Raw genomic sequence first — 16361 nt, 5'->3', positions numbered from 1 at the left:
ACTCTACAAGACAACGCAGACTCCAAGTCATTGATCACGATGGCACCTGCGATGCCCCGCGTGATTCTGGCTCGGCACGGCGAGACCGAGTGGTCCATCTCGGGCCAGCACACGGGCCGGTCCGACATTCCGCTGACGAAGCACGGCGAGGACGTGATGCGGCAGCTCGCGCCGACGTTTGTCTCATGCGACGGCAGTAAGATGGTGGACCCGCGCCATATTAGCCACATCCTCTGCAGTCCGCGGCGCAGGAGCCAGCGCACACTGGAGCTCATGATGTCGCACCTCACCCAGGATGAGCGGAATCAGATCGTGCCCGTCGAGACGGTCCAGGACTGTCGCGAATGGGACTATGGCGCATACGAAGGGCTCAAGACGCACGAGATCAGGGAGAAGCACCCGGGCTGGGACATTTGGACAGAGGGGACACCCGATAATCCGGATAAGCCGCAAGAGCTTCCCGGCGAGAGCGCAGAGGAAATGACAGCAAGGGTGGACAGGGTCATTGCCAAGATTCGCACGCTGCAAAAGGCTGTCATCGAGGGCAAGACGGCCGAGCTCCATGATGAGGCCGTCACCAAGCGAGGAGGAGACGTCATGGTTGTCGCGCATGGCCACTTCAATCGGTGCTTCATTGCCAGATGGCTCAATCTTCCCCTAACCCTGGGCCGGCTGTTCGAGGTTGATGCTGGTGGCGTGGCCATCCTCTGCTACGCCCATGGAAGCTTCGACGAGCCGACGATTGCCGGCATCTTCTCCAGCAAGACAGGACCACGGTCTTCGGCTACTGTTGTGGGTGCCGCACAGCATGGTGAGTTGTGTGCTGCTCTCTACCATGGGGACAACACCGTGCTCATGATCATTGAAAACGCAACAGTGAAAGCGGCCCACGAGGAGCACCAGTATCTCTCCCTCGTTTCCCGTGCCATTTCCGACGGCGAGATGCGGCCGGACCGGACCGGGACAGGGACTCTGTCGTTGTTTGCGCCCCAGCCCAGCCTGTCGTTCTCGCTGCGCAACGGTACGCTCCCCCTGCTGACGACAAAGCGTGTTTTCCTCCGCGGCGTCCTGGAGGAGCTCCTCTGGTTCGTGGCAGGCAAGACAGACTCGAAGCTGCTCACCGACCGGGGCGTGCACATCTGGGATGGCAACGGCAGCAAGGAGTTTCTCGAGTCGAGGGGCCTCGGCCATCGGAGAGAAGGCGATCTGGGCCCCGTGTACGGATTCCAGTGGCGGCATTTCGGTGCAGAGTATACCGACTGTGACGCAGACTACACGGGAAAGGGTGTGGATCAGTTGGCCGAGGTCATCGACAAGATCAAGAACAACCCTACAGACCGGCGCATCATCATGTCGGCCTGGAACCCCAAAGATCTTCCCCAGATGGCCCTGCCTCCGTGCCACATGTTCTGCCAGTTCTACGTCTCGCTACCCACCGCTACTGTCAACAGCAACAAGACCGGCCGGCCGGAACTGTCGTGCCACATGTACCAGCGCTCGTGTGACCTGGGCCTGGGCGTGCCCTTCAACATTGCCAGCTATGCGCTGCTGACGCACATGATCGCCCATGTCACGGGCTGCGAGGCAAAGGAGCTGACGCTGGCCATGGGTGACGCGCATGTCTATCGTGACCACGTCGAGCCATTGAAGGGTGAGTTGCATCCCCCTTCCTCCCCCCTTTTCTTGTGCTGATCCGATTGCCCTGCCTACAGTGCAATTGACAAGAGAGCCAAAGGACTTTCCCAAGCTCAACTTCAAACGAACAGTCACCGACATCGACGGCTTCAAGCCAGAAGACTTTGAAGTGCTGGGCTACAGCCCTCATCCCAAGATTGACATGAAGATGAGCGTATAGATAGTCATCTTTTCCTGTAGGCTAGCTAGACAGAGAGCGCGCAAGGACATTTCATCTTCTGCCTCTTTTCTGCGCTTGGGCCACCCAAGACGCGAAATTTTCCGTCCTTCTCTTCTCGTCTTTGGGTCTTGCCATTTCACTGCCCCGTCTGCGTTCTCTGCGCTCTACCCTACTGCAAGAGAATGGGAAGGGCACCCACAGGCCCGCTTTTGGCCATTTGTCGATGCCGTCCATCAGCGTCCTATACCCGGGTCCGACCTTCCCTCGTCGCTTTTGCACGTCTTTCGTCTTCAAGCTCCGCGACGGCTGCGCCGACGACGAGCCTGGCCACACGGGTGTCCAACACGCTCTCGCTGCCCTGCTTCACGATTCCCACGTCGAACGTGGGCCTGCTCGATGAGCCAGCTGAGTTCTACGCTGCACTCCTCGCAGGCCTTGGGCGCGCAAAGCAGCGAATCTTCGTGTCAAGCCTCTACATTGGCAAGTCCGAGGTCGAACTGGTCAGTCTCCTTTCCCTTCTCCGTTCTTTCTTTCTCATCTTCTGCTGACGTGGAAAGAGATACGAACGTGTGCAGATCCGAAGCATTGCTGAGGCGCTCGAGAGGAATCCAGCGCTCAGAGCGACGATCCTCGTCGATGCGCTTCGTTCAACCAGAGAAGGGCCGTATGACGATGGCGGCCAGGACCCAGCGACGGAGTCGTGCGCCTCGCTCTTGGCTGGCCTCCAGCGAAGATACCCGGATCGTGCCGATGTCCGACTCTTTAGAGCGGCGGGCCTACCAAAGTGGCTGGAATGGCTCGTCGGAAAGCGCTTCGTCGAGGGGTGGGGGTTGCAGCACATGAAGGTGTACGGCTTTGACGACGAGGTCGTCATCACGGGGTGAGCTTTGGGAATCTTTGGCGTCTCATGTGTGAAATTGTCATGCGAAGTTGCTAATCGCAGGGAGTGGGATGGTAAGGGCAAATCTGTCCAACGACTACTTTACCAACAGAAGGGATCGATATTTGAATGTGAAGGGAGACAAGCCGTTGGCCGACTACCTCTGCGCACTGGTGGATACTGTCGCCGCATTCTCATATCGGCTCGTCCATCGGCCGTCTCAGGATCAGGGAGTGAAAGAAGAGGGAGGGAACGGAGACCATGCCGCTTATCAGCTGGAGTGGGATGGCGCGGGGAGAGGGTACAGTGAGACCGGGTGGAAGCGAGCGTTGAAGGAGAAAATCGAGGCGTTGACGGGCGAGTGGCGCGAGGCGACGTTGGGAAAGCTTCAGAAAGCAGAAGGGCAACAGGAGGATGGAACAGAGGCAGTCGAGGTTGTGCCACTGCTGCAGATGGGCCCGATGGGGATACAGCACGAGACAAAGGGCGTATCGATGGTGTTAGACCAAGCCGATGAGCTGTCGTCTGACGACGCCCAGGTCACATCGAAGCTGGACTTGACAACGGGCTACTTTAGTCTCAACCCGCTGTATGCCGGCCGCATTCTCTCGAGCAAGGCGACGAGCGACATCATCACGGCTTCACCCCAAGCGAACGGCTTCTTTGGATCTAAGGGCGTCAGCAGGCACCTGCCTGCAGCATACACCTGGCTCGAGGGCCGTTTTTGGAAGACGGCTCAGGCGCGAGGAAGGGGAAGCCAGGTCTCAATACGAGAATGGGCAAAGAAAGGATGGACATACCACTGCAAAGGTGCGCTGCTACCATCTCTCAGATCAAGAGGCAAGAAAAGCTGACGCGCTAGTCTGCGTGCAGGCATCTGGCTTACGGAGCCCTCGGGAAATGGTCAGCCGAGCCTGACTCTGTTGGGTTCGTCCAACTTTGGCATCCGATCGGCGCAACTCGACCTCGAATGCACGCTCCTCGTCGATGCGACAAAGAGCCCTCACATGCGCGAGCGTCTGGCCAGGGAATTGAGCCTGATCAGAAAGGACGCAAACGATGAGGTCGGCAGAGAGCTGCTGGAAAGACCCGATAGAAAGGTGCATTGGGGTGTAAAGCTGGCGGCATCGCTCATCAAAAGGATGCTCTGAAATACATCATCAACATCAGCATTCTTCTGACCGCCGAGCATTAGGCGCCTGCTTGTCGAGCAAGATCTGATCGTTGTGCCTGAGTGTGGTAGTTCTGACGAAGCCAAGGACCTAGCTGCCACACCATAGCTCGAGACGAACCTACGACATGCAGCGGAATCTGAAGCCACCCCAGATTAGCTATGCCTTGAGCAAGCCATAGTAATGAAGTCGTCCTCGTGTCGTCTTGCCTGCCTCGGCGTGGAGACGTCCGGGTGACAGGCCCGTGCGGGATATTGAAACCGGGTCCTTTCACAAATTGAAACTGACATTTCTGCAAAAGGAAAAAAAAAAAAAAGGAAAACGAGATCTCCACCCTGGATGTATGGACCTTTTTGCTGCTCCTATTATTCCAGTCTTTAGCGCAGGGAGACCGAGGGGCGTAGCGGGCCGGATTTGCCCCACTCCTGCCTCTCTCTCTTTTGAGAAGTTCCTCTCGATCGAGCGGATCCTCAGTCCGTTTATTACTGCTCCCCCACCTCCAGCTTCTTCTCATCTACCCTCTCTTCCTCAGTTGCGAAAGTGCTACGCTCACGACACAAGGCTTTGCGACGAAAAGGAAAGAAAGAAGGATGCCGAACCGGTCGAGCTCCCAGACGGACGAGACGGCCATCGCCGGCGATGTCGGCGGCGAGGGTCGGCATCAGTTTGGACGACGGATGAAGGTGACCGATCTCAACGTCGTGCACGAGGGATGGGTGCTCAAGAAGAAGAGAAAGAAGATGCAGGGTGGGTTGATGCTCCCACCACGCTGAAACATAAAGAGTAGACGAAGCTGACTAGGGAGGGGAACCGGAAACAGGCTACGCAAAGCGGTACCTGATCCTGACCAAGGAGGGCCTCCTCACCTACAGCCTCAGCCCCGACAAGCTGACGAGGGACAGCATCGAGATTCCCCATGCGAGCGTCACGAGCAGCAAGCGTCATGGTGAGTCATCCACTGGCGGCCCTTTGTACCTCTCTCTCTACCTCTAGCCGCACCTCGACTGATCATGAGAGGCGCATTGGCAGGCACACTGCATGTCGACAGCGGCTCGTCGGTGTTTCACATCAAGATGCTCTCGCCCCAAGACTTTGAAGGATGGCGCTCCCACCTGCGCTCCTTTATCCCGGACGCCGCGCCCGGCTCAGACAAGCGCATCTATGTTTCGGCCAACAACGGCACACAGCTGCAGTCTGTCGACCTCTCCCATCTCTTTACAAGCTCAGAGACGGTGGGCAACCTCATCCAAACCATCCAGCAAAAGGTGGGGCAGATGCGCGAGGACAGGATCGACCAGCCGTCGTTTGTCAGCCTCGTCATGCCCAGATCGTCGGACAACGATAGCCCACTGCAGAGCCTCTCGACGCTGCTCGACCAGCTTCGGGCCGAGCACGAAAACCTGCAGCACGCACTCGACACAAAGATTCCCAGATCCCAGGGACCCGATGGGACGATGAACAGCCTCCAGTCGCGCAAGAACAACAACGTCATTGGCAACCAGCACCGGATGAGCGTGTCGAGCTTCCAGACAACCAACACCGACGAGGCCGTCTACTACGATGCCGATGCTGCCGCTGGCTTTGATGAGGGCGGGTATAGCTCCAAAGCAGAGGAGAGCAGCGGCGCAGAAGGCTCTGACGACGACGACTCTGGCGACGACGACGGCCCGCCCAGGGGTGTCGACGAGAAGAAGACCGAGTACAGAAAGGAGCTCCCGGCGACGGTATCGGGCGACGAGGTCTCGCTCTTCTCGATGCTCAAGAAGAACGTCGGAAAGGACCTGTCGACGATCAGCTTCCCCGTCTCGTTCAATTGCCCCCTGAGCCTGCTCCAGGCTGCAGCCGAAGAGTACGAGTATGCACCCGAGTTGCTGGAGAAGGCGGCCAAGACGCAGGACTGGGTCGAGCGCATCTGCCTCGTTGGCGCCTTTTCCGTCTCGGGCTACGCATCGACGAAGCTGCGCGCCTCTCGCAAGCCCTTTAACCCGCTGCTGGGCGAGACGTACGAGTGCGTGCGCGAGGACAAGCACCTGCGCTTTATTGCCGAAAAGGTCGTCCATCAGCCCCCGATTGTGGCCCTGTATGCGGAAGGAAAGGGCTGGCAGTGCGAAGGCTGGTCGTCTGTCAAGAACAAGTTTTGGGGAAAGAGCCTCGAGCTGATTCCTGAGGGTCAGACGAGGCTCGAGTTTGACGATGGCGACGTCTTTAGCTTCCAGAAGCCGTCCAGCTTCATGCGCAACCTCCTCGCGGGCAACAAATACCTCGAGCACGTCGGCGAGCTCACCGTGACCAACGAGAACACGGGCGCGAAGCTTGTTATCGAGTTCAAGGAGGGTAACATGTGGGGAGGCCAGAACAGCCGCAACCAGGTCGTGGGCACCGTGTACGACGAAAAGTCAAAGAAGATCTCGACGGTCAAGGGCAAGTGGTCCGACAATCTGGCGATCCAAAAGGACAGCGAAAACTACCAGGTCCTGTGGGAGGCGGCCGAGATGCCCAAGCGGGCCGAGGACTACTACGGATTCACGTACTTTGCCATGTCGCTCAATGAGCTGACCAAGGACCTCGACGGCGTCGTTCCCAAGACTGACTCACGACTGAGGCCGGATCAGCGCGCATTTGAGGAAGGAAACGTCGAAAAGGCCGAAGAGCTCAAGCAGAAGCTCGAGGGGGAGCAGAGGCAGAGACGCAAGGAAGGCAAGGCGCCCGGTCCCCGATGGTTCCACAAGGAGGAAGGCGACGAGCCAGAGTGGAAGTACGGAAGTAAAGACGGGACAAACTACTTCAAGGCCCGGGCAAAGGTCGTCGGCTCCGACTCGGCAGAAAAGGAAAAAGGCGACAAGGAACCAAAGAATCAGGGTCAAGATGCCTGGGAGAACGTGCCAAACATCTTTGGTCTTTAAGCGCTCTCTCTGTCTACATGCAGCGCGCATCGGTCCTCTCTCGTTACTTTTCCGTGCTTTCCCCTTTGCTTCCACTCGTAGATGTTCTTGTCGCTCTGCCTATGTGCACCTCTGTCCCTCTTCTCTCCATGACCTTAATCTATTGCGGAAAGCGTATACAAATACAGTGTTGCTGATAGTTTTGGGATGAAGGACATCTTTGAGTCTAAGACGACGAGGACGAGGATGTGGCGGTGACGCCCTTGACTGCACCCTGGACGACCTTTGTCCACATTGCCTCGTTGGCCGCATGGGCCCGCTTGACGAGTCGCTTCAACTCCTCGTTCTCCCTCTGCAGCTTCTCTACTTCGGAGCCTGCGCTGCTGCGCTCTGTCGCTGCGACACTCGCGCCCGCCGCTGTGTCTCCCATTGTCGTCGTCATCATCGTCGACGATGGGTCCGCAGCCAAAGAGGGCGGGCAGAGCTGTGCGGCAAGCGAAGTCACATCGATCTGGGCGAGCCTCATGGGGACCACGTCGTCCTCGTGAGACGTCTCTTGCCTTGCCAGCCTCGAGCAGACGTCCCAACCACTCAACATGGGGCTTGACGGGCTCTCAAACGCCACGAATGGCACCAGGCTCGAGACGGACAGCTGTGAAGAAGAGGCCTTGGATGCGCCCGCGCCTGCGCCCTGGGGCAGCAGCGAGAGGGACCGGATGATGTTTTGCGACGCTACATCGAGAACCACGAGCGCGGAGCGGGAAGTGCCGATGAGGAGGTGTGTTGACGATGTCGACAGAGCAAGCGAGGTGATGCGCGTCGATTTGTCCCTAGAAGGACACAAGCCAGTGATCAAGTCAGTGAATGCTTGCTTATGCGAGGAGAAAAAGTGTGACACTCACCCCGTCCGGTAGAGGGCAGCACCCTTGACGACGGTCTGGTCGCTTGATTCGCCGCCACCCTGACCCGACGGCGCATACATGTCTACCCTTTTGACCGCATCGCCCCGGGCACCCATGGCATCCTCTCCACCCTTGTCGTCGTCGTCGTCTTCGTCCATGACATCGTCCTGCCCTGCATCTCCCAGGACCACAAAGAAGGCCCTCGCGCCAGACTCGACGGCAAGGTGTGTGACTGGCCTGCCGCCCGACCCGCTAAACGTCCATGTCCTAACGAGCCTCCTGCTTCGAACGTCCCACAGCTTTACGCATCCGTCCTCGCTCGCCGAGAGGATGCGCGTCGACGAAGGAAACGACTCCGCGGCGGCGGCAGCGCTGTACGAGGAGCAGGAGAGCGCCGTGATGGATTGTGTATGGTCGGCAAAGACGGCATAGGGGGCTTTGCCAGCCTCGGACGAAGCCGAGGAAACGAGAGCGGCGAGGGAGTAGACGAGGATGCGGGCGTCTGTCGAGGCCGAGACAAGGCCGAGTCCGTCGAGAGTAAAACTGAGGCACGTCACCTGGCGGAAGTGGGCATCAAGAGCGCAGACGAGACTGCCTGAGGCAAGTTCCCAGAGGTAGAGCTTCCCCGAGGTGGAGCCAGCGGCAAGATAGGCGCCTGTCGGTGAGACGGCGATGCAGGGCGTGGGCTCGGGCGGGTGCAGGTGATGGGACAGCGTCGTAGTAGTCGTCGTCGACGGTCCCGACACGCGAGGCTCATGGACATAGATCTGTCCCTTCTTGGCGTCCGAGTGCACAGTGAGGCAGCTAGGACGGAGCGGCGAGCTGATGAGCGACAGCGAGCTGGGAAACGGTGTCACACCACGCAACGACGCGACGGGCGCTGACGGCGTGGGGTGCGACAGCGTCACGATGGATGCGTACGAAGGCGCCGAAGACGAGGCAGATGCCTCGGCAGGGGGACTCAAGGTGTAGGCGATGAGCTCGCGGCCGAGCTTGGCCATCGAAGTCGACGCCATCAGGTCCCTTGGTCCAAGCGCGCACTGGTCGATCAGTCCGATCAGCGAAAGAGAGAAAAAAAATTGGATGAGAATTTTAGAAGAAGTTGGGCACTGGGGCTTGCCCGATTTCCGAAGAAGACCAGGGATCTCCATCAGTGGGGCTCGCCAACGCCGGCCTTCTTCACCACTCAATTCCCGACAATGAGTGTGACAACTTGAGACGTTAATGAAGGCTTTAGACCCAGGCTCTAGCCGCTGCTTGTTTTCTTAGAAGCCCACACCATTGATGAAGTCTTCCTTTCGGCCAAGAATGCTAACGAAAGCCTCAGGCTTGCCTCGTTCTCGCACACCTCTACGGACAATAAATATACATTGAGAGCTTCATCCAGCCACTGCATTCTTGCTTCAGTCCTGAGGGCCCCACATGATCTTGTATCTCGGCGCTTTTCTACGTGTCAATGGAAGCTCTCGCGGCCGAGTCGAAGAAGAAGAAGAACCTCTCTCACCTTAGACGACCTTTTGCTGCTGCTGTTGCCCCTTCGTGTCCTGGCCTAGCTCTCTCGGAATGGCGGCGTTCAGTTCTCGTTGCAGTTCTCCGCCGCTCTTTCCACCGCTCTGCTGTGCTCCTTCTGCTGCATCGTCGGGATTTGGGCGGAGCAGGGCGCGGTGCTCAGGCGCAAGACCCGCGTCGACGGTGTACTGCCGGACGATTGGGTCAAAGATGTAGACGCCAGAGATGATGCCGATGGATGACGCCACGGCCAGCGGGAGAAATCGCTGGGCCCACGACATGGTCAATCCTCTGTTTTTTTACTCTGCCTGTCCTGTTGCTGCAAGAGCAGTGATCGGCGCGAAGTCGTCGTCGACTGAGGTAAGTAGTGCTTGGAGTAATATTAGGCCGAGTCCCGAGATCGTCTTGCGATTTTTTCAGTCGGTGCGAATTCTAAAGGCTTTTACACGGCGCTGTCACCGGCGGAACAGCCCGACCATCAAGCTACGATGGAGATGGATGAGCGGTTCCCTCGGCTGCTCATCATTGATCATGCCGACTCGTACACGCTGAACCTCGTGCCTCTTATAATACGCTCGCTTCCGCACGTCTCTCCTGCCCATATCCTTGCACGCTGTATCGTCGTCTCGCACACCGATCCGCGTCTGACTCAGATCCTGCCCCATGTGGACGCGCTCATTCTCGGACCTGGACCGGGTCACCCGAGTCACCCTGCCGACTTTAGCGCTTCACTGAGCATCCTGCGACGGATGCTGCAAGATGCTGGGGAATTTGTGCTCCCGACGCTGGGTATCTGCCTGGGCCATCAGGGCCTGGCTGTCGCCTTGGGTGGACAAGTCCAGAGGGCACCGAGCATCCGACACGGCGTCTCGAGCCGGCTGGAGCTTCTGAAGGCCGAGGGCTGCCGGTGGGGCGACATCTTCGAAGGCCTTCAGGGTGAAAAGATCGATGTGATTCGCTACAATAGCCTCACAGTCGTCGAATCCAGTTGAGTCTTCTTGAGCCGGGACAGCTTTGCATGCGCTGACCTTTTTCCTCAAATCAGGCTTGCGGACAGAGGAGCTGAGAACAACAGCGATCTCGAACGACGATGGCGAGCGGGTCATCATGGGCCTCCAGCACTCATCTTTGCCGCTCTGGGGCGTCCAATTCCACCCGGAATCGATCTGCAGCGGTGGTGGAGGCGCCATGCTGGCCAACTTTGTCCGCGAGACGAATCGCTTCTGGGCGACCGCTGGGGCAGTCAGAAAAGAAGCTTTCGGCTGCGAGCTCCCAGGTTGGGTCAGGCAGGTGGGCCGTAGCCTCGTTGAGGCCTCTTTGCCGCTCTCACCTCCAGCCAGGAACGGGGAGGAAGCGGAAAAGAGACGATTCAGGGTCGTCTCCAGACGCTTATTCTCGCCGCCTGGCTCGATAGGAAGAGAAAAAGTGTTTGAGAAGCTTTTCAGGGAGAAGGGGAGGAGCGTCTGGCTGGACGGATCAAGGCATGGTGACCCACAAAGCCGCTTCAGCTACATGGCCGGGCCATCGTTTAGCTTGTCGTACGATGTCAGGATGGGCCACCTCGCGCTCAGTCGAAGGAACCGGCTAAGGAAGACACTTCCCTTCTCTCCGTCAGCATCAGCTCCCGGCAGCAAGACAAAGGCGCACGAGGTAAACGAGCACGGTCTCCCAACACCCATGACGAGCCGATCTGCCTCGCCAGCATCCGAGCGAATGTCTGCGGCAACCTCTTCATCACAGGAAACCTTCTGGACCTTTCTCGACGCATTGCAGAAGCAGCTCCAAGCCCAGACATACTTTCCTCGCGAAGACGAGGAAGAAACGCCGCCCTTCAAGACGGGCTTCGTTGGCTACTTTTCGTACGAGATGAAGGACGAAAGCTTGCCTCCTAGTCCGGCTCACCCAAACCGGAAGGAAGGACAGGAGAAGTGGGTCGACCTGCCCACTGCAGACTTTGGCTTCTGCGATCGAGTGCTGGCTTTTGATGATAAAAAACAAGAGTGGACCGCGTATGCCCTTCTGCTTGAGGTAAGCAGCGGAGAGGCAGAGGGCGCCGAGCTCGCCATGATCCAAGAGGCACTCGAGGAGGACGATCTCGGGCTATCTCTTGCTCAGATCCAGGACTGGTTCGACAAAGTTCAGCAGACCATTCATCTGGCCGAGCCCACCTCGGTTCCCCCTTCTTTAGTTGAGAAAGGGCTACCTCGACTGGTGCCGCTCGACGATGCGTCGACCTATATCGAAAAAGTGGAGAAATGCCGCAGATTGATCTCGCAGGGTCAATCCTACGAGCTGTGCCTTACCACACGCTTCCGTGGAGAGACAGATGGCGAAAATGAAGAAGGCGACGAGGGGGCCTGGTCGACGTACAAGAGCCTTAGGCAGCGCAACCCGGCACCTTACTCTGCCTACTTGGAACTCGACGACAGCCGGAAGAAGATTCTGTCAACAAGTCCAGAGAGGTTCATGAGCATGTCGAGGGATGGAAGGATCTCGATGAAGCCCATCAAGGGGACACTAGCTCGTGCAGGTTTCAAGGCTGGCGACCACGAGGCGATGCGGGCAAGCGGGATGGAGGAAGTGGAGTGGAAGAAGGCCATAGACGAGAAGAGGCGGCGAGCGCTGGAGGCAGACCCCAAGGAGCGGGCAGAGAATCTCATGGTAAGTTTGGTGACGTCTCCCAGCTGATATCATCATCATGGCTAGCGAGCTGACAAAGAGGACGAAGATCGTCGACCTGATCCGAAACGACCTCGTGTCATTCTGCGATCCAGCCAGTGTCGCCGTCCCTCGGCTCATGGTCGTCGAGTCCTACGAGTCGGTTCACCAGCTTGTCACAACAGTCTCTGCTCTCCGATCGAGGCCTGACATTGGCCCAACAGAGTGTCTCAGACGGTCTTTTCCGCCAGGCAGCATGACGGGCGCCCCCAAGAAAAGGTCATGCGAGCTGTTGGATCAGCTCGAGGGCGGCGTGGACAGAGGCATCTATGCGGGCATCCTCGGCTGGATAGGGCTCGACGGTGCAGCGACGTTCTCCGTCGTCATTCGCACGGCATGTTTCGATGGTTCTCGGGTGGAAGTCGGCGCAGGTGGCGCCGTCACCTACCTATCTGAGCCGGCCAAGGAGTGGCGAGAGGCCCTCGACAAGGTTGAATCTATCGCGAGCGTGAAGCGGTAGTAGATAAATTCCTGCATAAACTTACGCAGCATGTCCAAAGATTGCAATGTGTACTATAGTTGTATCTGTAGAATCGAGTCATACATGCTTCATTGGCTTCCTTGACGGATCCAGTCCTCGTGGCGCTTGCTAAGCTCTCTGACTATGTCTTCCTCGATCTCCTTCTCCGTTCCTCCCGTTGCTCCGGGCTTTGTCTCTGTGTCCGATCTGGTCCCTGCGTCTGCTCCTGCCTCGGCCAGCGGTGGTTTCAGCTTGATCCAGGTCTCTCTGTAACCTTCTTCTTGAGAGCTGTCTGGTTCGACAAAGACAACTTCGAATTTTCGCCGGTGAAGGTCATTCCCCACGACGACTTGGTGGCCGTACCTCTCCAATGCGGCGCGAGCCTTTGGGATCAAGAGATCTTGGTCTGTCTCGAGCTTGAAGCTAACAATGTAGCCCTCAGGCGCCCATTGCTGCACCATGGGCTTCAGCACCTTGGGCACTTGGTCCATTTCGATCACCAGGCTTCCTTTGCCCGATTGAATTTTGTGTTCAGGCTGTGGAAGGGACCCAAGTTGAGAAAAGGAAAGGTGTCTGAAGAAAGAGGCAACAACACTCACGGTCTTTTGCGACGGCACATAGAAGTCTGAGACGGCCGCTGCCAGGTAGTACATTCCTCGTCTTCCCAAGGGTCGCATGAGCCTGCTCATGTCGCGGAGCATGAAGAGGTACTCGGTCACGGTTGTGAATGGAATGCGCAGAAGCGTTCCTGCGTCCACCGCACGGTGGTATGCCTCGAGGACGGGGAGAAGAGCTGTAGCGTGCTGCTCGAGTACTCTGATCTCGGTCTTCCTTCCTCCATCTCCACTTCCCTGCGCAGACGAGGGCGAAGTTGTGAGCAGATCGAGAAAGGGATTGGTCGTATGGCTGTAATGTCGAGTGTAGGGGCTCAGCGAGTGTTGGCGATGCATGAAGATGACGGCGTAGCCGCTCTCGAGAAAGTACTCGGCAGATGTTGCGCCGCGTGTACCCGCGGAGAAGTTGTCGAGGAACCGGACACTTTGAGTTGACAATGGTTCCATGCTGTGGTCAGCATGCATACAGGAAGCCAGCCAGGCTCGGTCGGGCCTGTGGAAGGTTGCTAGAACTCACACATTCTGCTCGAGAGGGACCGTAGTTCCGCCGCTCTGTCCATTCGACCAAGTAAACAATCTGCCTCGATGGACGATGGAAGTGGGAACGGAGTGGACTCACTGTGACAAGGACAACCTTTCTACCTTGCTTGGCGTGCCGATCGACAAACTCTTGTACCTGTTCGTGGTGCGCGGCCAAGTTTGGAGGAGGAGTCTGATGCTCAAAGAACTGTGTAGCAGAAAAGAAAGACGTCGAGTTTGTGGGCGCTTTTGGCCGCTTCTCTTTCTCCCCTTGTGACGCCATGATCTGTTGCTCTTCCACCTCGGAAGAATCGACTTGCAAGTCGAAAGTGAGAAAGTGCTGAGATTCGCGCTCGAACTTGAAGGAGCAGCAGAGACCTGCGCACAGACAGTTTTTAGACTTTTCTTCCTCTAGTTCACGTGTTCATGAGGCCCACCATTCTTCTTCTGGGACCACCATCAGATCGCGGCGATGGAGCAAGAAGCCTCTTCGTCGGCATCGGCGTCGGCGTCACCTTCTACGCCGAGGTGAGCTGTGAATAAGCATTGCACTGCAGAAAATGGAGCTGATAGTCCATTTCAGGATTGAAAAGGACGTCTCATCATCTCCTCCTGCCCCGACGGCAGCTTCGTCTTCGAGACCAACGCCATCAGCACCGGCACGGGGAGGTCGGAGATCGCTTGACAGCTCGACAGGCGCTGGCCGGCGGATGTTTGGGCTGCTCAACCAGACCCTCTCCAAGGCAAATGCAGAAAATGCGCGCGGAGTTCAAGCGGTGAGTTGCTCTCCCCGTCGTGCTCTCTTGTCGCGAGCTGACCGGCTACGTCTGCGTCTAGGCCAATCGGCGCGCCGAGATTGAGTCTCGGCAGAAGAAGGCCCTAGAAAAGAGGATGGAGAGCCTCGAGTCAAGCAAAAGGCTCCGTGCAGAGCTGGAGGGCGCAAAGAGAGAGGTCGTCGATATGGCATGCGACATTGCGCAGCAAGACGCCCTCGTCCGCGTGCGAAAAGCACAAAAGAGGCGAATGGCGAGCTTCCTGGTCGCGGTACCCGACGAAGCGCGTGGTCTGTTAAAGGTTCGAGGCGACCAGCAAAGGGAGAGGAGCAAAGAGATCGACAGAGTCATTGCGCCAGGCGTGCCGCTCGTGCTCGGCCCAGCAAGAACAGCTGCGCCGGTATACTATCTACCCAAAAAGATGTTGGGGGCACAAGATGACACGATGGATGCACAGGAAGATCAAGTCGATGAGGAGCTTGAGAAGGCAGACAAGGAGTGGGCAGCAAGGAGGAGTGGGATGGTCGATGAACTGAGGAGGCTGAAGACGAGGGTGGGGAGCTTGACCAAGGAGGTTGAAGAGCTTAAGCAAGATCAAGGCGAGCATGACGATGGCGACGCAAGGATGCAAGACTCCAATGGGACAGGGACAGATAAGGCAAGCAAGCCTGATGACGGACATTTGAAAGCTAAAGGCGATGATGATGCGATGGCCGAAGACTAGCCCGGCACTGTAACAATACCAAGTGTAGATTGCAAGTGATTGCTCATGAACATGAAGGAGATCGGTCTTTCCGAAGACTTGATTGTGAATCAATGAAGTCGATTGGACTCTCAGTCGTGAGTATGTCGACAGAGTCACGATGTCGGAGTTGCGTTTTTCGAAGAAAACTTTATAAATGCACTCCGGGAGGCGTAAGCTCCACTCATTTGACAAGAAGAAGGTGATGACAAGCGTGGGCTGACTCGTAGCAGGCGCGCACAGCGCAATCGTCCTCACACGAATAATCACAAGAGAAGCAAGCTCAAGAAAGGGGAAAGAAAAAGATAAATGTCCTTAGGAATTACAAGAGTCCGAGCCTCGATTAATCAAGAGCAGATTGGCCCTGCTGGAGGCGAGAGAGACAGTAGAGGCGAGGACTGAAGCCACTTATTGGATCTGGGCGTCGCCCGTCTCCTTGGCAATGTGCTTGATGATGCTCTTGTCGCCCTGTTCGTTGTGGTAGATGCAGAAGACCCTGGCCTCGGTCTCAGTGTGCTTGCCTTGGAAGTCGCCAGGCTGGCAGTAGTCAGACTTGTCTGTGAAGAGGAGAAGCACCGTCAGCATTTTTCCTCTTGAGGTAAAATCGATGTCTTTCACGCACACTTGAGAGTCTTGTCGGTACTGTAGGCAAAAGACGTCAAAAAGAATCAGCATAGAGAAGGGGGCGTGGAAGATACAGGCTGGATGCTCACGGTTTGTAGTGCTCGCAGTTGTACTTCCAGCCCGAGCAGAAGTCGTCGCCGGAGCGGTAGTAGCGCGAGTCGAAGCGGACAAGCTGACGGTTGTCAGCGGCCTGCGCAGGCGAGACAGCCAGGAGGGCAACAAGGGCGGCCGAGGCGATCGAGAGCGACGAAGTGAGCTGCATTTTTTATCTGATGGAAAGAGTGAGAAGTTGAGAGGAGAGTGAGATGCTGAGATGGTTGGGTGAGTGATGGAGGGGGATGAATGATCGACTTTTGCCCCGCCTTTTAACCCTTTTCTCCTGTCGATCGTCGTCGGCTCGGTGCCTACCTTAAATTTTACTCCCGAGCAGCCTAATCAGGGTACAGGCCTCGATCAAGGCCGGCGGCGGAAGAATGAGGCCGTTCTCGGTGGGACTGGAACCTGGATGTCGCAGCAAATCCGGCCACACCTGCATGTCTGCATAACGTTCTGCCCTCTGTTCTTTCTGGCAGGGACGGGAAAGCGAGAGTCCCACAGGTATGCAGGCATTTTTCATTGGAGCGTCAAGCCACCGTGATGTAATCGGGCTTGGTGGAAACGGGCCTAGAAACTGGATCTTGTTCCAAAAAGTTGGACCCGGGCTACAGGCAC

General features: G+C 57.3%; 9 protein-coding genes across 9 annotated transcripts; 5 read left to right on the top strand and 4 right to left on the bottom strand.

The window, feature by feature from the left end:
- The first annotated feature begins 1 nt into the window (after position 1).
- On the top strand, positions 2 to 1933 carry FA10DRAFT_275735 (hypothetical protein). Its single transcript, XM_025523280.1, has 3 exons — positions 2 to 811; positions 878 to 1651; positions 1713 to 1933. The coding sequence occupies exons 1-3, from the start codon at positions 40 to 42 to the stop codon at positions 1853 to 1855; spliced, it is 1689 nt and encodes a 562-aa protein (XP_025376741.1). The 5' UTR covers positions 2 to 39; the 3' UTR covers positions 1856 to 1933.
- A 45-nt stretch (positions 1934 to 1978) lies between these two features.
- On the top strand, positions 1979 to 4096 carry FA10DRAFT_243057 (hypothetical protein). The gene is made up of 4 exons (XM_025519300.1): positions 1979 to 2355; positions 2431 to 2735; positions 2815 to 3545; positions 3609 to 4096. Exons 1-4 carry the CDS (start codon positions 2038 to 2040, stop codon positions 3884 to 3886), a joined length of 1632 nt encoding a protein of 543 aa, XP_025376740.1. The 5' UTR covers positions 1979 to 2037; the 3' UTR covers positions 3887 to 4096.
- A 488-nt stretch (positions 4097 to 4584) lies between these two features.
- FA10DRAFT_231868 (hypothetical protein) lies at positions 4585 to 6810 on the top strand (the record flags this gene model as incomplete). Its single annotated transcript, XM_025518875.1, has 3 exons — positions 4585 to 4654; positions 4728 to 4853; positions 4937 to 6810. The coding sequence occupies 3 exons, from the start codon at positions 4585 to 4587 to the stop codon at positions 6808 to 6810; spliced, it is 2070 nt and encodes a 689-aa protein (XP_025376739.1).
- Positions 6811 to 6912: 102 nt separating this feature from the next.
- Positions 6913 to 8774, bottom strand: FA10DRAFT_147327 (WD40 repeat-like protein). The gene is made up of 2 exons (XM_025518078.1): positions 7692 to 8774; positions 6913 to 7619 (listed from the first exon to the last, which is right to left on the bottom strand). Exons 1-2 carry the CDS (start codon positions 8705 to 8707, stop codon positions 7016 to 7018), a joined length of 1620 nt encoding a protein of 539 aa, XP_025376738.1. The 5' UTR covers positions 8708 to 8774; the 3' UTR covers positions 6913 to 7015.
- Positions 8775 to 9023: 249 nt separating this feature from the next.
- FA10DRAFT_147311 (hypothetical protein) lies at positions 9024 to 9577 on the bottom strand. The gene is made up of 2 exons (XM_025518077.1): positions 9196 to 9577; positions 9024 to 9137 (listed from the first exon to the last, which is right to left on the bottom strand). Exon 1 carries the CDS (start codon positions 9479 to 9481, stop codon positions 9197 to 9199), a length of 285 nt encoding a protein of 94 aa, XP_025376737.1. The 5' UTR covers positions 9482 to 9577; the 3' UTR covers positions 9024 to 9137; position 9196.
- Positions 9578 to 9654: 77 nt separating this feature from the next.
- Positions 9655 to 12456, top strand: FA10DRAFT_302862 (ADC synthase). Its single transcript, XM_025525178.1, has 3 exons — positions 9655 to 10187; positions 10246 to 11861; positions 11929 to 12456. The coding sequence occupies exons 1-3, from the start codon at positions 9689 to 9691 to the stop codon at positions 12376 to 12378; spliced, it is 2565 nt and encodes an 854-aa protein (XP_025376736.1). The 5' UTR covers positions 9655 to 9688; the 3' UTR covers positions 12379 to 12456.
- FA10DRAFT_253728 (DFP-domain-containing protein) lies at positions 12372 to 13871 on the bottom strand. The gene is made up of 4 exons (XM_025519704.1): positions 13612 to 13871; positions 13510 to 13544; positions 12978 to 13416; positions 12372 to 12914 (listed from the first exon to the last, which is right to left on the bottom strand). Exons 1-4 carry the CDS (start codon positions 13792 to 13794, stop codon positions 12468 to 12470), a joined length of 1104 nt encoding a protein of 367 aa, XP_025376735.1. The 5' UTR covers positions 13795 to 13871; the 3' UTR covers positions 12372 to 12467.
- A 120-nt stretch (positions 13872 to 13991) lies between these two features.
- On the top strand, positions 13992 to 15068 carry FA10DRAFT_268077 (hypothetical protein). Its single transcript, XM_025522171.1, has 3 exons — positions 13992 to 14039; positions 14095 to 14287; positions 14349 to 15068. The coding sequence occupies exons 2-3, from the start codon at positions 14222 to 14224 to the stop codon at positions 15006 to 15008; spliced, it is 726 nt and encodes a 241-aa protein (XP_025376734.1). The 5' UTR covers positions 13992 to 14039; positions 14095 to 14221; the 3' UTR covers positions 15009 to 15068.
- A 179-nt stretch (positions 15069 to 15247) lies between these two features.
- FA10DRAFT_280523 (hypothetical protein) lies at positions 15248 to 16237 on the bottom strand. Its single transcript, XM_025523625.1, has 3 exons — positions 15740 to 16237; positions 15649 to 15668; positions 15248 to 15583 (listed from the first exon to the last, which is right to left on the bottom strand). The coding sequence occupies exons 1-3, from the start codon at positions 15910 to 15912 to the stop codon at positions 15435 to 15437; spliced, it is 342 nt and encodes a 113-aa protein (XP_025376733.1). The 5' UTR covers positions 15913 to 16237; the 3' UTR covers positions 15248 to 15434.
- Between the last annotated feature and the right edge of the window lie 124 nt (positions 16238 to 16361).

This window comes from Acaromyces ingoldii (assembly GCF_003144295.1).
Source record: "Acaromyces ingoldii strain MCA 4198 unplaced genomic scaffold FA10scaffold_4, whole genome shotgun sequence".
NCBI classification, from domain to species: Eukaryota; Fungi; Basidiomycota; class Exobasidiomycetes; order Exobasidiales; family Cryptobasidiaceae; genus Acaromyces; species Acaromyces ingoldii.
The sequence above is the reverse complement of the archived record's forward strand: the minus strand, read 5'-3'. Positions and strand labels throughout refer to the sequence as shown.

What these genes read in the sequence shown, in the direction of transcription:
- FA10DRAFT_275735 (XM_025523280.1), top strand. Translation starts at nt 40, where the DNA reads ATGGCACCTGCGATGCCCCGCGTGATTCTGGCTCGGCACGGCGAGACC. An exon ending in TGTGGGTGCCGCACAGCATG is followed by an intron (nt 812 to 877) that starts GTGAGTTGTGTG and finishes AAAACGCAACAG; the next exon opens with TGAAAGCGGCCCACGAGGAG. An exon ending in CCACGTCGAGCCATTGAAGG is followed by an intron (nt 1,652 to 1,712) that starts GTGAGTTGCATC and finishes CCCTGCCTACAG; the next exon opens with TGCAATTGACAAGAGAGCCA.
- FA10DRAFT_268077 (XM_025522171.1), top strand. Translation starts at nt 14,222, where the DNA reads ATGTTTGGGCTGCTCAACCAGACCCTCTCCAAGGCAAATGCAGAAAAT. An exon ending in ATGCGCGCGGAGTTCAAGCG is followed by an intron (nt 14,288 to 14,348) that starts GTGAGTTGCTCT and finishes GTCTGCGTCTAG; the next exon opens with GCCAATCGGCGCGCCGAGAT.
- FA10DRAFT_280523 (XM_025523625.1), bottom strand. Translation starts at nt 15,912, where the DNA reads ATGCAGCTCACTTCGTCGCTCTCGATCGCCTCGGCCGCCCTTGTTGCC. An exon ending in AACTGCGAGCACTACAAACC is followed by an intron (nt 15,669 to 15,739) that starts GTGAGCATCCAG and finishes TTTTGCCTACAG; the next exon opens with TACCGACAAGACTCTCAAGT. An exon ending in TACCGACAAGACTCTCAAGT is followed by an intron (nt 15,584 to 15,648) that starts GTGCGTGAAAGA and finishes TCCTCTTCACAG; the next exon opens with ACAAGTCTGACTACTGCCAG.
- FA10DRAFT_147327 (XM_025518078.1), bottom strand. Translation starts at nt 8,707, where the DNA reads ATGGCGTCGACTTCGATGGCCAAGCTCGGCCGCGAGCTCATCGCCTAC. An exon ending in GCTGCCCTCTACCGGACGGG is followed by an intron (nt 7,620 to 7,691) that starts GTGAGTGTCACA and finishes GTGTCCTTCTAG; the next exon opens with GGACAAATCGACGCGCATCA.
- FA10DRAFT_253728 (XM_025519704.1), bottom strand. Translation starts at nt 13,794, where the DNA reads ATGGCGTCACAAGGGGAGAAAGAGAAGCGGCCAAAAGCGCCCACAAAC. An exon ending in GAAAGGTTGTCCTTGTCACA is followed by an intron (nt 13,545 to 13,611) that starts GTGAGTCCACTC and finishes TCGAATGGACAG; the next exon opens with AGCGGCGGAACTACGGTCCC. An exon ending in ATGTGCCGTCGCAAAAGACC is followed by an intron (nt 12,915 to 12,977) that starts GTGAGTGTTGTT and finishes TCCCTTCCACAG; the next exon opens with CCTGAACACAAAATTCAATC.
- FA10DRAFT_243057 (XM_025519300.1), top strand. Translation starts at nt 2,038, where the DNA reads ATGGGAAGGGCACCCACAGGCCCGCTTTTGGCCATTTGTCGATGCCGT. An exon ending in GCAAGTCCGAGGTCGAACTG is followed by an intron (nt 2,356 to 2,430) that starts GTCAGTCTCCTT and finishes GAACGTGTGCAG; the next exon opens with ATCCGAAGCATTGCTGAGGC. An exon ending in ATGGACATACCACTGCAAAG is followed by an intron (nt 3,546 to 3,608) that starts GTGCGCTGCTAC and finishes GTCTGCGTGCAG; the next exon opens with GCATCTGGCTTACGGAGCCC.
- FA10DRAFT_147311 (XM_025518077.1), bottom strand. Translation starts at nt 9,481, where the DNA reads ATGTCGTGGGCCCAGCGATTTCTCCCGCTGGCCGTGGCGTCATCCATC.
- FA10DRAFT_302862 (XM_025525178.1), top strand. Translation starts at nt 9,689, where the DNA reads ATGGAGATGGATGAGCGGTTCCCTCGGCTGCTCATCATTGATCATGCC. An exon ending in CCTCACAGTCGTCGAATCCA is followed by an intron (nt 10,188 to 10,245) that starts GTTGAGTCTTCT and finishes TCCTCAAATCAG; the next exon opens with GCTTGCGGACAGAGGAGCTG. An exon ending in AGCGGGCAGAGAATCTCATG is followed by an intron (nt 11,862 to 11,928) that starts GTAAGTTTGGTG and finishes AAGAGGACGAAG; the next exon opens with ATCGTCGACCTGATCCGAAA.